The following is a 14,097-nucleotide window of genomic DNA, read 5'->3' as shown; positions in this document are numbered from 1 at the left end:
AGCTGCCGTTTCAGCAGCTCGTAGCGCCTTTCGAGGTCGTGTTCTTTTTCCCTAGGCAAGTTGCAAAAGTTCATCAATATGTTAATTACTAAATCATTAAACACTTAAAAGAACCTTTAACTTACATTGATTTTAGGACTCGTAACTGACTTTTCTCTTTAACTTTAAGCTACTCCAAACAAATGATACACAAACTTAAAACCTTGCTCAGGTGGCATATTCAGTAACAGGGCCTTTCCATTTTCTATAATGTCGGCTTTAATTCTGCCAGTTTAACTCTATTGTGCTACAGGACGTAATTATTTCATATTCATCCTTGGAGCAGCTGTTGTGGAATGTCCTAAGTATAAAACATTCCCCCGGATCTAAGGAACAAATTCCAGCATCAGCCTATTCACCAAGATAATATGACACTGGAAGTATTATCCTATATACATTCTGCCCTAATGAATAATGAAAATTAGACATGGGATTAAAAAGCTTAGTATTTTGAAGGCAGAATCTTCTGTCAAGTTCAGACACGGCAGGAAATTCGTGAACACAGGCTCTTCCCAGGGAAGTTTGCGGGCATCTACACTAGGTGGCATTACTGAAAGAAATATAATCAAACCGAAAGATGCTGGAAAAGAAGTGCTGAGGGCAGAACGCCTCTAAAAACAAGCAGCATCTTCTCCCTTCCTCACTGGTGCTAGTGAATAAAGTTTATTTGTCCTTACTTTTGCACCATCGGTGGTAATATTGCACCGTGACTGATTCACTAACATCCTTTTAGCAGGGGTGCTGCTGAACTGGCGATGGGATTGAGGATTTCTACGAAGCAGGTAGCGACTCAGATTTTGCTCTCTCTCCGAATAGTCTTCACCTGCCACATCTGAGGCACAATCCAAACCTATTTCCGCATTTCTAAAATGTAAATTTTATTCTACTGTTGGGCCGTTGAAAACGTAACTGTGCTTAGTATTTTTTTTAATTATTTTTTTTTTCCCCACAGCTCTGGCTAATCTCGTGTCATTGCACACTTCTCGTTTTCAAGTCTGAAATATGAGAAAAACAAGTTACTCGACATGTTCCACAAATTATCCATGCTGCTCACTTTTAAGGGAACATTTTTGAAGTCTAATGGGAAGAAAACAAAAAGTTTTGCATCTATCCGCTGGGTAAATATTCCAATAAAGCATCCTTTTGTTAATACATGTATCCATCCGTACTTACAGAAGAGAGAGCTGGTTCATTCGTCTTATTAAGGCATTCTTCTTATTAACCAGCATGAACCATTCCTGCATCATAGCTTCTTCTTCTTCGGTGTTTCTTCCTGCAATCGAAAGAATTTCATCACTTACGTGGCATTTCATGAATTGAGCTGCGTATCTCAATTCAGGTTTTGGAGTATCAGTCTCCAATATCATTGAGCATTACAAGGCATACTCTCAAATGGTAAAAATATCATATGTCTGCAAGTCCTGCAGCCCAATGCTGCCTGCTCCATAAAGAAATCTTTGAAAGCAGACACCATTCGGCATACATTTTAGCGTTCTTTACCGCGCTGACACCCCGACCTAAATAAACACCTCTTAAAAAGTACTGTATCTTTTAAATTCTTCTGAGAGAACTACATTGTTGCTATGTTTCCAATGAAAAAAAAAAAAACAAACCAAAAAACCAAAAACCCCAAACGCATTGCTAAAAGCTGTTTGGTCATCACAGGCCTCCAAACGCAAAAACAACCCCTGTGGGCAAGATCCACTCCACCCATGCAAAACCCAGCGCAGTCGGGATAATGTGGTAGGGATCAAAGTAGCTGCAGAGGAGATGGAAACCCTGAACCCTTGGCCAAGGCGTGGGCACCTGCTCAGCTTCTCTGGCCACTCTTCCAGACAATGAGCTGCTCCTCTCCTCACCCGCAATCAAAGAGAGCATCTGCGCAAATACAAATGGTTTTGGGGTCCAGGTGCCTAAGGGTCCCCAGTGTGTGTGTGTGCATGGACGAGCATCCCTAGTCAGGACCCTCCATAGCCTACCTGCAGGCAGTGCTATGCTCTACCAGCCTCTGTAAGACTCTGCGTTACCACCTCTGCACCACAGGGTCCTGTTGGGGAAAGGGAGACGAGCGCCCGGAAGGCTCCTGTCTGTCCTTTCCACCTAGCAGGGTCGCTTAGCCAAATTTCACTCTCTCCGAGCTGGGGGACTAGGAGAAACCTCATCACAGTCCTTTGTGAAGAGGACTGCACCTCTGTAGTGACCTGCTAGTCTTACCGCTCAAGTTGAGCTGAGGAGCAAAGACTATCTAGTCCTCACTGAATTATGAAACTCACACATTTCTTACAGTTAAAATTATTCTGGGAGGTTACAATTAATCTGAGAAGAAACCTGGAAGAGTGGCAAAGGAGCACAGGCTGGGACTTCTGAGTAACTTCTCCCAGCTTCGACACCGCTTCACCGGGAGACCGTGGGCAGATCTCTGCATTTAAGCACCCTGTGTGTAATATGGGGATAATTACCCGTACTGATCTTGCAAGGGTGCTAAAAGTTAATTCTTTGATGTTTGTACAGGGTTTTGAAACCTCTGATGCAAGATGCTGTACGCTCGGGGAAGCTATCTTATTAACTTAAACTATAGGATCCCTAGTTGCAGAGAAGCAATTTCCAGCAGCAGAAGCTGGAAAGACACCAGAAAAAATATTGTTTTGCTCTAAAAGGCGGCTTTCAATTTCTGGATGGGAGTGTTTGAAATGCTTGCACATACGTGCCTGGCACGTGCACGTTCACACTTCAATACCACGGTAGTGTGCAAGCCCAGATCTGCATGGAGAACCACCTCCTCACCCAGCTGTGACCCTGCTGCATGCAAGGGAAGGTCACTGGCCTTCTCCAAACTGTTTGATTCCTCCCGCTGTGGCCTGTGGGCTTGCTGCATCCACACAAGGAGATGAACAGGGAAGTGGGTCAGCTTGGGGTGGAGCTGGTGGGCCCACACAGTAAGAAGGTTACACCATGTGGCATGCTCTTCTTTCTGATGTGAGACATCCTCCCATATCCACCCTGGGAAGCTCCTGGTTGACCTAACTGTTCTTTGGAAGGGTGCTTTTAGGGTAAACGATTTGCTAGCAGCAAGACATGAAGCACAAAGCAACCTAAAATGAGGATGACCCTGCAGCCCTTTTCCAAGCAGAAGAGGAGGGTCCAGCTCCTGGACGATAGCGTGATGAAGGAAGAAATTTGTCACATAGAAATGCTCTACCCCGAGACCTCCGCTTCTGGTTTTGTGCAGAAATATTACACCACACATTTACAATCATATTCAGCAGTTCAGCATTCCCCCCAAAAGGATTAAAACTTACAGGTATACTTTGCCGTTAAGTTACAGATCAAAGGCGTTGCTGTATTGGTCCATCTAACAGGGTCTGCTTTCAGAAGTAGATGACAATCAATACTAGCAACCTTTTGTTGAAATGCACCAAGTAGCTGAAATTTATTTGAGGGGAGAAGGCAAGAAAAAGGGGATAGATTGCTTTTTTTATCCTTGTGGAATGACCAGTCTATTCTGTGATGCATGAGATTGCCACACGGCTGGTGAAAAAAGTCCTCACAACCAGACACAGGTAGCTACAGTAACATTTTAATCAATTTATGACACTAAATTTGTTGGTTTTGGGGTGGTCTGGGATTTCTGGCTAAAAGATGCCATTACAAATGCAAGCTTTGCTGCACTTTATTTTGCAAGCCTTGAAAAAGAAATGGGACACAGAAATGTTTCAAAAGAGTTTGACTTGATGGCAGATCTGAACTTGAACTTCATGCCATGCAGTATCAGGGCAAGAACGTAAACTTAAGGTATAAACCTAACTTAAGATATCAACTTCTTTCTATTCATGTTATTTATAATTTCTATTTATTCCTTCTAAATCAAGTTTGTTGCAACATGTAACAAGAAAAGATCGAGGTAAAGCTTAGAGCTGTCGAGTCAGATCTGAACAGGTGCCTGTTTTGATATTTCCATGCTGACACCAAAGCGCACACAATATCCATAGAATAGGTTGGTTTAAAAGTGAGTTAACAAAGTCTTGATTGTTTTTACAGAATTTTTAATCTGTTTTTGTATTCGCTTTGGACCCATGTGATGCCCTGACACCGGTCATGTGATATCGGCTGCGATAGGCACAAATCCCCGGGCAGGAACAAAAGAAGAAAGAGTAAAAAAGAAAAAGCTGAGAAAAAGCTTGCAATTTGGAAAAAGGCCAATTGTACCCCGGCGAAGGCCTTTTTGATCAGTGAAATGACACATGTGTGCAATATTAATAGCAGTCGATGCTGATATTTTATTTGTTGACCGTCAGGCTTTTAAATTCTTGCGCATGGAGCTGAAGCAGATTCTTCCCAGGCAAGAAAAATGAAGATGAATAACTTCCACATATAAGAAATTTAAATAACTCTTTTCAGCAAATACACTAGCACTAGAGCATTACTTCTTTTTTTTTCCTTGTTGGAAGGATGCACTCAAAACACATTCAACAATGAAAAACTGAGTGTTATTACTGCAGTGATATTGGAAGCTAAATTCACAGCTATAATTTCTAAATTAAAAATTTAGAAAAAGCCTTTCTTCAACACAGTTCCGCTATGTAAAACCCTGCTGCAGCTGGGGTTGTTTTTGTTTCCACTTTCCAAGTGTAAAACAAGTATTTAACTGACTTGCTACAAATGCTTGAAAATTAAAATTGTGAAAATATCTGTGTTGCTCTCTGGAAAAAAGCAAACCAACAAACTGTACAGATTATTTAAATGAAGTGAAAAACATGTTTGCGCACAAATCGATCCCACGCGTGCAAACCCCTTATCTGAGCCAGTACAAGATGATGAAAATCTATAAATAGCCCACAGATCTTAAACTTAAATTTTTTTCCATAATACATGCATTACACTATTGTTTTCGATAAAAAACAACAACAACAACAACAACAAAACCCTTTTAAAGCTAGTAAGTTGGACCATTACAAATTAATCCTGACTTTAATAACTGGTTAAAGACCCCTTCAGCTTTATAAGTAACAAAAAATATTAAAGCCTGTGATCACAGCGAGCTTTTCTCATTTCTCCTCTAACCATTTGTTATTTAATCCAATACTAGTAATCCAATTTGTCCATCAGACTTTTAAAGGGCAGAATGCAACTTCCCCAGCTTAGACACTTTTCAAAGTACAATATATTTTTCAAATGAATGCTGGATGTTTCATTTTTTTCCCCAACTGTTCCTAGCTCTAATGTATGAGGAAAAAAAGAACAAGATGAACATTGTTCGTACTGATTAAGTAAGAGCTCATTAAAGAGCTGTCAGTGCCGTACTTTGAATATGCATGAAGCATATAATCAGATCTAGTACCGTCACTAGAGGAGAATACGGTAAGTACAAAGGATTGATTTAATTACTTAGAGTGGGCTGTGGTGGTAAAGCAGTCTTGTTAGCGCAAAAAGAAAAGGAGGTTGTATTCTGGCACGGTTAGGGGAAAAAGGCAGTTTTAGCTTCTGCCACAATACCTAATCTCAGGATAAAGCACTTTACATTGTAGCTTAAAATGAAGACTGTCAGTTTTCTAAAAAGACCAGAATTCATCTTATCTTGTTTAACCTCACCTGGTTAACTATCTAGCAGAACATATTTATTCTCTTTACCATGTAATTATGCTTATACCTTTTTATCCTATAGTTCAATAATGACTTCTGAAAACAGTCTTCAAATAAGAGCGGCTAGTGCTGCAAACATCATATGCATGCAAAATGCTCGGTAAGAGATTTGAAAAATGCAGAACCAGAAACTAAGACGAAACAGTAAGTACACGGCGCCTTTATGTAAAAAGACAATACAGCTTTCAATGTTGGACTTTATTATTAGGTAAGTTCTGAAGAGGATTCTGGCACAGTTTCTCTAATTTATTTTCTTTTTCCCCCTCTTCCCTTCTGCATTTTTTATCTTTTCTTTTCCTTTTTTTCCTTCCTTTTTTTTTTTTTTTAATAAATTTTTGTTATATTCTTCCTCTAGGAATCCAGGGGAATTCTCTCACATAACTCTCAGTGCCATTTTCTAATTTCATTGTCTGGTTTGAGTGGTGAAGGATGTATGCTGCATTCTTCTCTTCACTTGACATCTACCAGAACCCTCCTCAATGATTAGGAGCGAGCCCAGCACCAAGACTGGAATAGCACAAGACAGTAAATTCTGCCCTCAGATATGAGAAACTCCTACTGACTTCTGAGTTGTGATTCTGCGCTGCAATAGTCCTGCGCAGGATTCAGTCAAGGCTGCAGTGTAAAGTTTGGTGATTTTGTTCCTTATTGGGACAAATTTTAATGATAGCCAGAATTTTAATGATAGCAAAAAAGCCACCCCAAACCTCACCCCAAAACCCTTTCTTCTCTCCTGTGGTTCATCACGCATATTGAAGTATGATTTTCCTGACTGTTATTCCAAAACCAACTTGAGCCAATTTTCATCTACAATGCTTAAGAATTACAAACATGTTTACATGTTACCATTTTTGAGAATAATAAAAGTGACTAGCTTATTTTAACATTGTACATCTTCCAGGCAGTCTTTTAAAAATACCTTTTCCTCCACATTCTTCAGGATTTACAAATGGATTTTTGTTTACACTGTAAGCTAATTATTTGCTAAATATTTAAATAAGACGCATCTTGACAAATGTCTCTTCTGAATCAATTTGAAAAAACAATTTTTTTTTCCTTTCCTGCTAAAAATACTTCCAAACCCGCCCCTTATGCTCAGCCAGCTATCAGTACATGTATGTGCCATTAGACCCATTATTTTTAAGCTGTTTGGGCAGCTAGTCATTAGATAAACCCCATATGGATTAACACAGTAAACCTGTACATTGCTAAGAAAACAGAGAAGAAAGTGCTACAAAACACTGTGAATACCACTTAAAAGGAAGAAAAAGCAGCAACATGCAGGGACAAGATTCGTTTACAGTGTAAATGGATGAACACAGTAACTCCTCTACACTTTATACCATCGTAAATCTGTCAAGATAAGCCAATAGATTAGTTTTTTTTTTTAAATCCTTAAATGTAAATGTATTTAGCTGTTGTGCAAAAATGAATTACAACCTGCAGAAGATAAATAGTAAAGGTTTCTATCAGCATCCCAAACTAGCCCATTCAATCTGGCAAGAAATAACAAGTTTACAGACACCACTTTGTATGCCGTCCTAAGCAGTAATTGTTTTTAAATTTTATTTGCACTGTGTATAGTGTGTGTGCCATGGTGTCATGGTTAAACACAGAAACCTCCCCATGTCTCCCCATTTACCTCAACAGAACTACATGAAAAACAACCTACTTAAGACAGAGCCCATTCTTCACCCATTTGCTGATGTTTACACACAGTTTTAAAATAGAATAGAAGAAGCTTTCTTCACTCAACACACTTGGGTGAAGAGGCCAGCAGGAGAATGCCAGCGCATGTGAACTAGAGCAGGGTGAATAATGACAAAAACTGGCCGACTTCGCTCTGCTCCTCGTTCTGGGCTGTTTGTTAGTTGACAGAAGCTAGCTGACCACCAAGAGCCATCCAAACGCCAGCGAATTCCACAATTTTAACAGGAAGGTCTTTTGAAAATGTACCCCGCCACCTTTATTTGCCTGCTGAAAAAAAAGTTGCATTCACCCAATCGTGGGGACGAGTTTTTACGAGTTTTTTGTATTAAGGAGCGAGCGGACAGATTGGCTTGTTTACCTGAAGGAGAACATGAATAGCAAATAAAGAATAGTTCTAGGATGTGTCTCATCTTGTCTCCTAAGAACCTGGGGAAATTCACTGAAATTGAAGGTGGTGTGTTTAAAACCGATAAAAAGAACAATCTTTCCTCAAAGCCTCATCATTTACCAGTAGAACTTGGTGCCATGAGGCAATGTTGAAACTGAAGAGCTCAGCAAGAATTAAAACCAGGCTGAATGTTGAATATGGAAAGGCAAAGCTGTAGCAATAAATGTTCAAACAAACAAAACACAACACAGGAGGTAGGAACTGGATCCTCCTGCTTTAGGACATGAGCTAACCTTTAATTTTTAGAGGTTAAATGAAATGTTCCCTGGGGCTAAGCTAGGCTGTAACCGGTCCCTGTAGAGTTTCTTGCCCCTGCCTGGGTTCAACCCATACCTGTCCCTCTACGGGACGGTGTTCTGGACCAGACCGTGGGGCTGATCCACTGTGGCAATTACAGCTTTACCGAAAGGAAACACGGGAAACTGGCTGTTTCAGCTGACCAACCTCACATTGCTAACAAAGGCTGATAGAAGGTATTGAACCCTTCGAAGTCAATGGCGGATTTCCCACTGATTTTAACAGTCTTCTCATCTTGCTCACTGGGAAGAGCTTATGCACAGACGAGCTCTTGTTTATAACGCGAGTTACTGAATTTAACAAACACTTAATCAGAAAAGCTTATATTCACAACAGATATTCTTTGCAACGGAGAGTTTCGTGTCTACCGCAAAATGTGTCCGACACAACTAAAAGCTACAGTGAAGATTTTTAAACAACTAGTGATCCACAGTTTTTCACTGAGTGAAACTGAGGCATCCCAAAAGAGACCTATTTTCTGAAAAATCACCCACCTCTGCTTTCAGAGGATCACCTTTGGTGGAAAAGCTCAGAATTTTGGCTAAAATGATTCTTCAAAGTTCTCAGTGTCAAAATGGAGCCTGCAGTAGGCACCCTGCAGCATGAATGGATGGGCTGCTCCACCTTGAGCTTCAAGCCTTCCATTTCAGATTACCATGCCCAGCTTTCTCCCAGAATACTTCTTCCGTTCACTGAACGAGGACCTCTTCAGTTACTAAAAATCATGGAAAATGAACAAGAGATAAACAGGATGGGACTGTTGTTTAGGTGACACTGCAGAAGAGCCTGCTAGCAGATGAAGCCCTAGCACAATTTTCTGAATCTGAACTGGATGGGAAAATGCCTAAGGAACATTAGAAAGGCAAATTCATGGCCACTAACTTGCTGTCTGAGAGCAGTTGAGAAGGAGACATTGATGTCCACACAATGGAGTCTCATAAAGGTAGGTAATGACTGCCAAGAATCTGCCAGGCAGAGTTACATTGCAGTGCATTGTCTCACTATTTCAGCCCCCGAAAGTACTGTAACCCTAATGAAACGGAGCTGCCGCCAAGGGAGTGCCTTTATCGCAAGCACACATCAAATTAGCTTAATATCAAGCAGGAAACTTGTAATTTCTTTAGTTTCTGAAACATAATAAATCAGAGAGGCTATTTAAAATTTTGAGAGCTGTGTAAACACAAGGTCAGGGTTCTGACCACATCTCAGCACGTGTGAGAATTTATTCTACCTGGAGTAGGACTGACTCACAGGAAGACAAACATTTGTGGCCTGCAGTCTTGGCAACCTAAAATTATCACAGGATCAAAACTTCCACAAAAGACAAACTGCCTGAAAGATGCTGATTTTCTCTACATGACAAGTCAACACAGTGGCCACTAGAAAATAACAGAAAATCAACAGAAACAGAGTGCCTGGGCTTGATAAAGATTATGAATATATTTTAAATGTTGGACTATCAATTCAGACCAAGAAAACACACAGTTTGTGGCCCAAAATTCAGACAAGAGGTGAGATTCAGCTGAAACATCTGGAGATAGCCCTGTAAGAAAGTGATGCTTCCTGTCTTGAGGACAGTGCCTGCAGGGATCCTAGCACTGAGCAGAACCAACGCTTGTCCTTTATCACCCTCTGGTATTCTTTGTACCCAAATTTTCTCAAGTAGCACAACTTCAGAAGAAGCACGGGCTTGGGAAAAGTACATCAGACCTTTGCTTGCAGCACAGGAAGCATGCAGCATTAACTGATACACTCAAACCTTTGAAGCTATGGAAAAAACAGTAGTTCATGTTTGGAAATCCACCAAGAAGGGGATGATGGTCTGGCAGATGAACTATTTCACTTGCAGGTTGACAAGTAGAGTTGTCTGCTTTGTTATGAGTAATAGTAATTTCTCTATGGCTCATAACTACTCCTTAGATCAGTTGCCTGTTTGCCTGACAAGCGATGGGTGGGTGAGATTCTGAAGTGAGAGGCCAGCTAACCTTAAAGTCATCAGACTGTGCTCTACTAGGCAGCGGATTATCCCATTTTTACCAAACGTTGCCTTACTTTCTTCAAAACTCTTGGAGCTGGGAAAGGGCAGTGGACAGTATAAAATTACTTCTTTAATGGACAGGGCTGAATTTAACCCAAGCAACTGCCTGAAGTGAGATGATGGTTGGCAATGAACGTGACCTTGTATTGGTGTTAATGAAGATGCCTACTCTTACTGGGAGTTGGCAAATTGTATTTCTGGGATCCAAAGCTTCCTAGGGCTAACTGGGCAAGTTCAGCTAGGCTGAATTGTCCTGGGGCCCCACCGTTTCCAATTTTGACAGAAAAGGTGTTTTTGGTGGTAAATGGGAGAAAATAAAGAAAAAAATAACAGGGCTTTCTGCAGACTGCAGTGGCATCGTGGGCCGGGAGTCCTGGGGTGTCCAAAGTGCCTTTTTCCTTGCATTCTCTCTACAGGCAGGCACTGATTGTACAGAAAGCTAACTTCCAGGCATAAAGCCAAAGACTATGCCTACCACATGAAAGAGCATTTATACTGCAATACCACAAAGAAAGATGGAAATCAGTTAAAAGAAGCAAGTGTCTGTTGGGTCTTGCAAGACTTTTGGAAGGCTCGCAAGTCTATTCATAGCGCCTAGGGCTCTCCCAGAGTAGCCTCCTGCTATGCAGGCAACGCTGAGCTTGGGCTCTCTTCTTCAAGCTGCCTTCAAGCACTTTGTTGACAGGTTCTTTTAAGGCAATGATGAGGCTACAAGCCAGGGAAGTGCATGGAGAGGAGGCCGACTTATCGTTCAGTCCTTCCAGCCAATGGCAATTCTGTGTTACTTTGAGAAAAAAATAAATATGGTCATTGTTGCTGCTGAGCTGCTTTAATGGTTTAATGAACTTGGCCTGGGAAGGCTGAACACGCACGCTGCCCACGTCTGGTCTTGGAAAGGTCTCCTCCTGGGAACTTCTGCCTACCATTGCACAGATCTAAGACTGAAGAGATGTGGTGAATTAGAGAGTCAGAACTGTGAACTCTGGGGTTTGGCATGGTATGTTCATCCTGTGGGAGCTCCTCAGCTGTAGAAATGCTGGGTATTTGGAAAAGTATGGCCAGATGGTCTTACTTTATGAAAAGGAGGTCAAGATTGCTTCACAGGAACTGCTAATGGGAGGAGACGGAGACTGGAGAGGAAAGAGTTTGTCAGTAAGAGACTGTGGAGGCAACATGACAGAAGGGAACTGGAGAAATGTTAGCAAGCCCCAAGAACTCAAGAAGTTCCCCATCACTCATAAAATGCATGATTCTGGCAACTACAAAACCAATACTTGTGCAGAAATTTGTGTATGAAAGATCTGGACCCTGAAGACTCATGTCAGAAAAAGAGCCTACTAGTGTGCCAGTTTGTGTGCATTAACAAGTTTTAATGAATGGGTTTGCACTGCATGGATTCAGTACTAGCAAGGATTTCTACAGAGCTCTGCAGGCTTCAGTGGGACTCAGGTCAGTCAAGTCACACTTGGATGCAACGTAGAAGCCCAGTTACCATACTGTAAACAAGACCTCGATCATCACTTTGTTGCATCTCTTTCACCCAGTGTTTTGGTAGTTGACAAAACACGCATTGCCATAACCCTGGCAACAAGTTAACATTCCTGAACACTGGAGGGAGAAGCATCCCATCAGGTGCTTTATAACAGTGCTCTGTTTTAAAAAAAGCTGTAACTACCAATGCATAGTTGTGTGAACTATTATCATGTTGCAATAAAAATCACTAACTCTTGTGCTCCAATGTCAAAACCCTTTTCTTCTGTCAAACAAAAATTGCTAGTAGTAATATCCTCCTAGCCTCCTAATCTTTAGGTATTTCCAATAGGGAATGCTCACAAACTGGCACCAGCAAAAACCTAAACCAATGTCACATACGTATCATTCACATATTCAGAATTTTTTGAAACGCTTTCGCTCACTTTTTATGCTAAATGTAAAAAGGTAAATGGTAAAGATGTTGTTTTCAGCAATACTTTTCAATTTTGTATTTTGCCAGAACTGCCATTGTTACACTGTCCTTTCTTCTGCTGTGCTTCAGCATGCGCATCTTTGTCTTGCACAATATGGTTGGACAACTCTCTACCACCTCATGGTTTGGCAAGCTTTCAGTTCACCTGAGATTAATCACACTGAGCTAAGCAAAACAACAGTGTATGTGGAATGCAAAGCTGGCAAATTGCTGTAAAAACTATGGTGTTATTAACTCATTCTTTCTGATTTATGTAAGATATGAAAATACAAAGAGACCATGATGATTTCCCTACCTAGCTACAACTTTCTCCGGATGTATATGCGCTGGTATTTTTCACACTGGGTGCTTGCAAGCCTGAAGACGGTGACAAGAACAGTTTTTAAATGGATTTCATCTCTCAGGCAAAACTGAACATTCATCATTTTCTTCCCCAAGCCCTGACACTGGTGAATACAAATCTGCATTTATTTTTGAGAATTCCAAAGAGAATTGCGAATTCAATTGTTTTTAAAAGACAAAACTTGGCTTAGGGAGTAGGATGCCTCCTCCTAGCCTACCCGCAGTGCAAATTTGTGTTACAGACTAGACGACTCCAGTAAGAATCATTCAAGACTGTATAATATAGACTGGTAAATACAGCTCAATAATCAGGTTTGTGAAGATGCAGAGCATATAAGGGATTTATTTTTGATAGTGAATCTATACACATATACATCATCAAGCCCCCATTGAGAAGCAGACCACTCCAAGTGATTAATACAGCTCAAGGGGGCAGATAAGAGATCAATGACAAAAATCACCTGGTAAAAAAAAGTAAAAGGTGTTGCATTAAAAGGGCTTTTACTTTGCATGCGGAACAATACCGAGAAACCTGTATTTTAGCACTTGTACTCAACAAGCACTCCAAAGTATGCCGGGATGAGAACAGAAACCCATCCTTTCTAATAATCTCATGACAAAAGCTAAAAGACATCATCCTATTAACTAGTGATCTCAACTGCTAATGCAGAGTACTTCCTGGTGCCTTTTATGTAGAATGCCGCTATTAAAAAACCACTAAACATTCACTGTGAACAACACAGAATCATTCATCTTTTATCAGCATCTCTTGTTAGCGGAGTATGAGAGGGGCTGAAGGTGTCATTGATATTATAGAGTGGAAATTAATCAGAAATTTTTCTCATATTTTCCTCATCACACTCATTTACTTTTGTACAAATTTCCCCCTGCTAAAAAGTTCATACCCAGCCCCCTGTTGTACGCTTTTAAGTTGAGAATATTCAACGAGTGCGTCAACTGAAAGGCACCAGGTCCTAACACAAAAAGCATTCGAAATTCTCATTTAGTTGTCTTTATTTTGCTAGCGCCATGTGGTCCTTGAAGATGTAGAAAACACGGGAAGCCGAGTAAAGATCAGAGCAAGCTCATTAGCATTCTGACAAAATTGGAGTGGTGGAGATGTATAGTTTGCCTAGTTTGTCGTTTTGAAAGCTACCGGTGGTAAGCTTTCTATTTCATTGTGCTTTTGTCTTTTTTGGGGGTTTTCAACGCAGCGGGGTGGTTGTTAGCCTAGGTTTTCACAGTGCATTGTGGGAACCTTGCCTGCACATTCAGCCTATATAGTATCATTCGAGTTCAAGTCAAGAAGTTTTTGTGGGTTTTTTTTTTTCCATTTATTTCATAATCTATAAAACCTATGCTAATGCATAATTGTCGTCAGGCTGTCAAAACCCATCCTGCCCGACACCTGGTTTATAAAGTTAAAAAAAAAAAAAAAAAAAGAACAAAACCCCCCAAATAACATAAACTCTGAGCTGTGTTTTAAAATAAAACCTTTTAAACATGTTGCTAGTTTTCTTCAAAAGACAAGATAAGAAGAAATTAATTTAAATTCCACTGTTTACAATAAACTAGAAATGAATTTGAGACAGATCCAGTTGATTAGAATTCAAAAGA

General features: G+C 40.6%; 1 protein-coding gene across 1 annotated transcript in view; it reads right to left on the bottom strand.

Annotated features, from left to right (window-relative positions):
• LOC104620973 (EH domain-binding protein 1-like) overlaps window positions 1-14,097 on the bottom strand; it is a gene marked incomplete at its 5' end in the record, with an annotated part of 119,032 nt that overhangs the window by 4,890 nt on the left and 100,045 nt on the right. The window contains 2 exons of the mRNA XM_010287342.1: window positions 4-51; window positions 1,213-1,312. Coding sequence (XP_010285644.1) covers window positions 4-51; window positions 1,213-1,312 — 148 coding nt within the window. The remainder of the gene's footprint in view (window positions 1-3; window positions 52-1,212; window positions 1,313-14,097) is intronic.

This window comes from Phaethon lepturus, unplaced genomic scaffold (assembly GCF_000687285.1).
Source record: "Phaethon lepturus isolate BGI_N335 unplaced genomic scaffold, ASM68728v1 scaffold19185, whole genome shotgun sequence".
Taxonomy (NCBI): domain Eukaryota; kingdom Metazoa; phylum Chordata; class Aves; order Phaethontiformes; family Phaethontidae; genus Phaethon; species Phaethon lepturus.
This window is presented reverse-complemented; position numbering and strand designations above follow the sequence as displayed.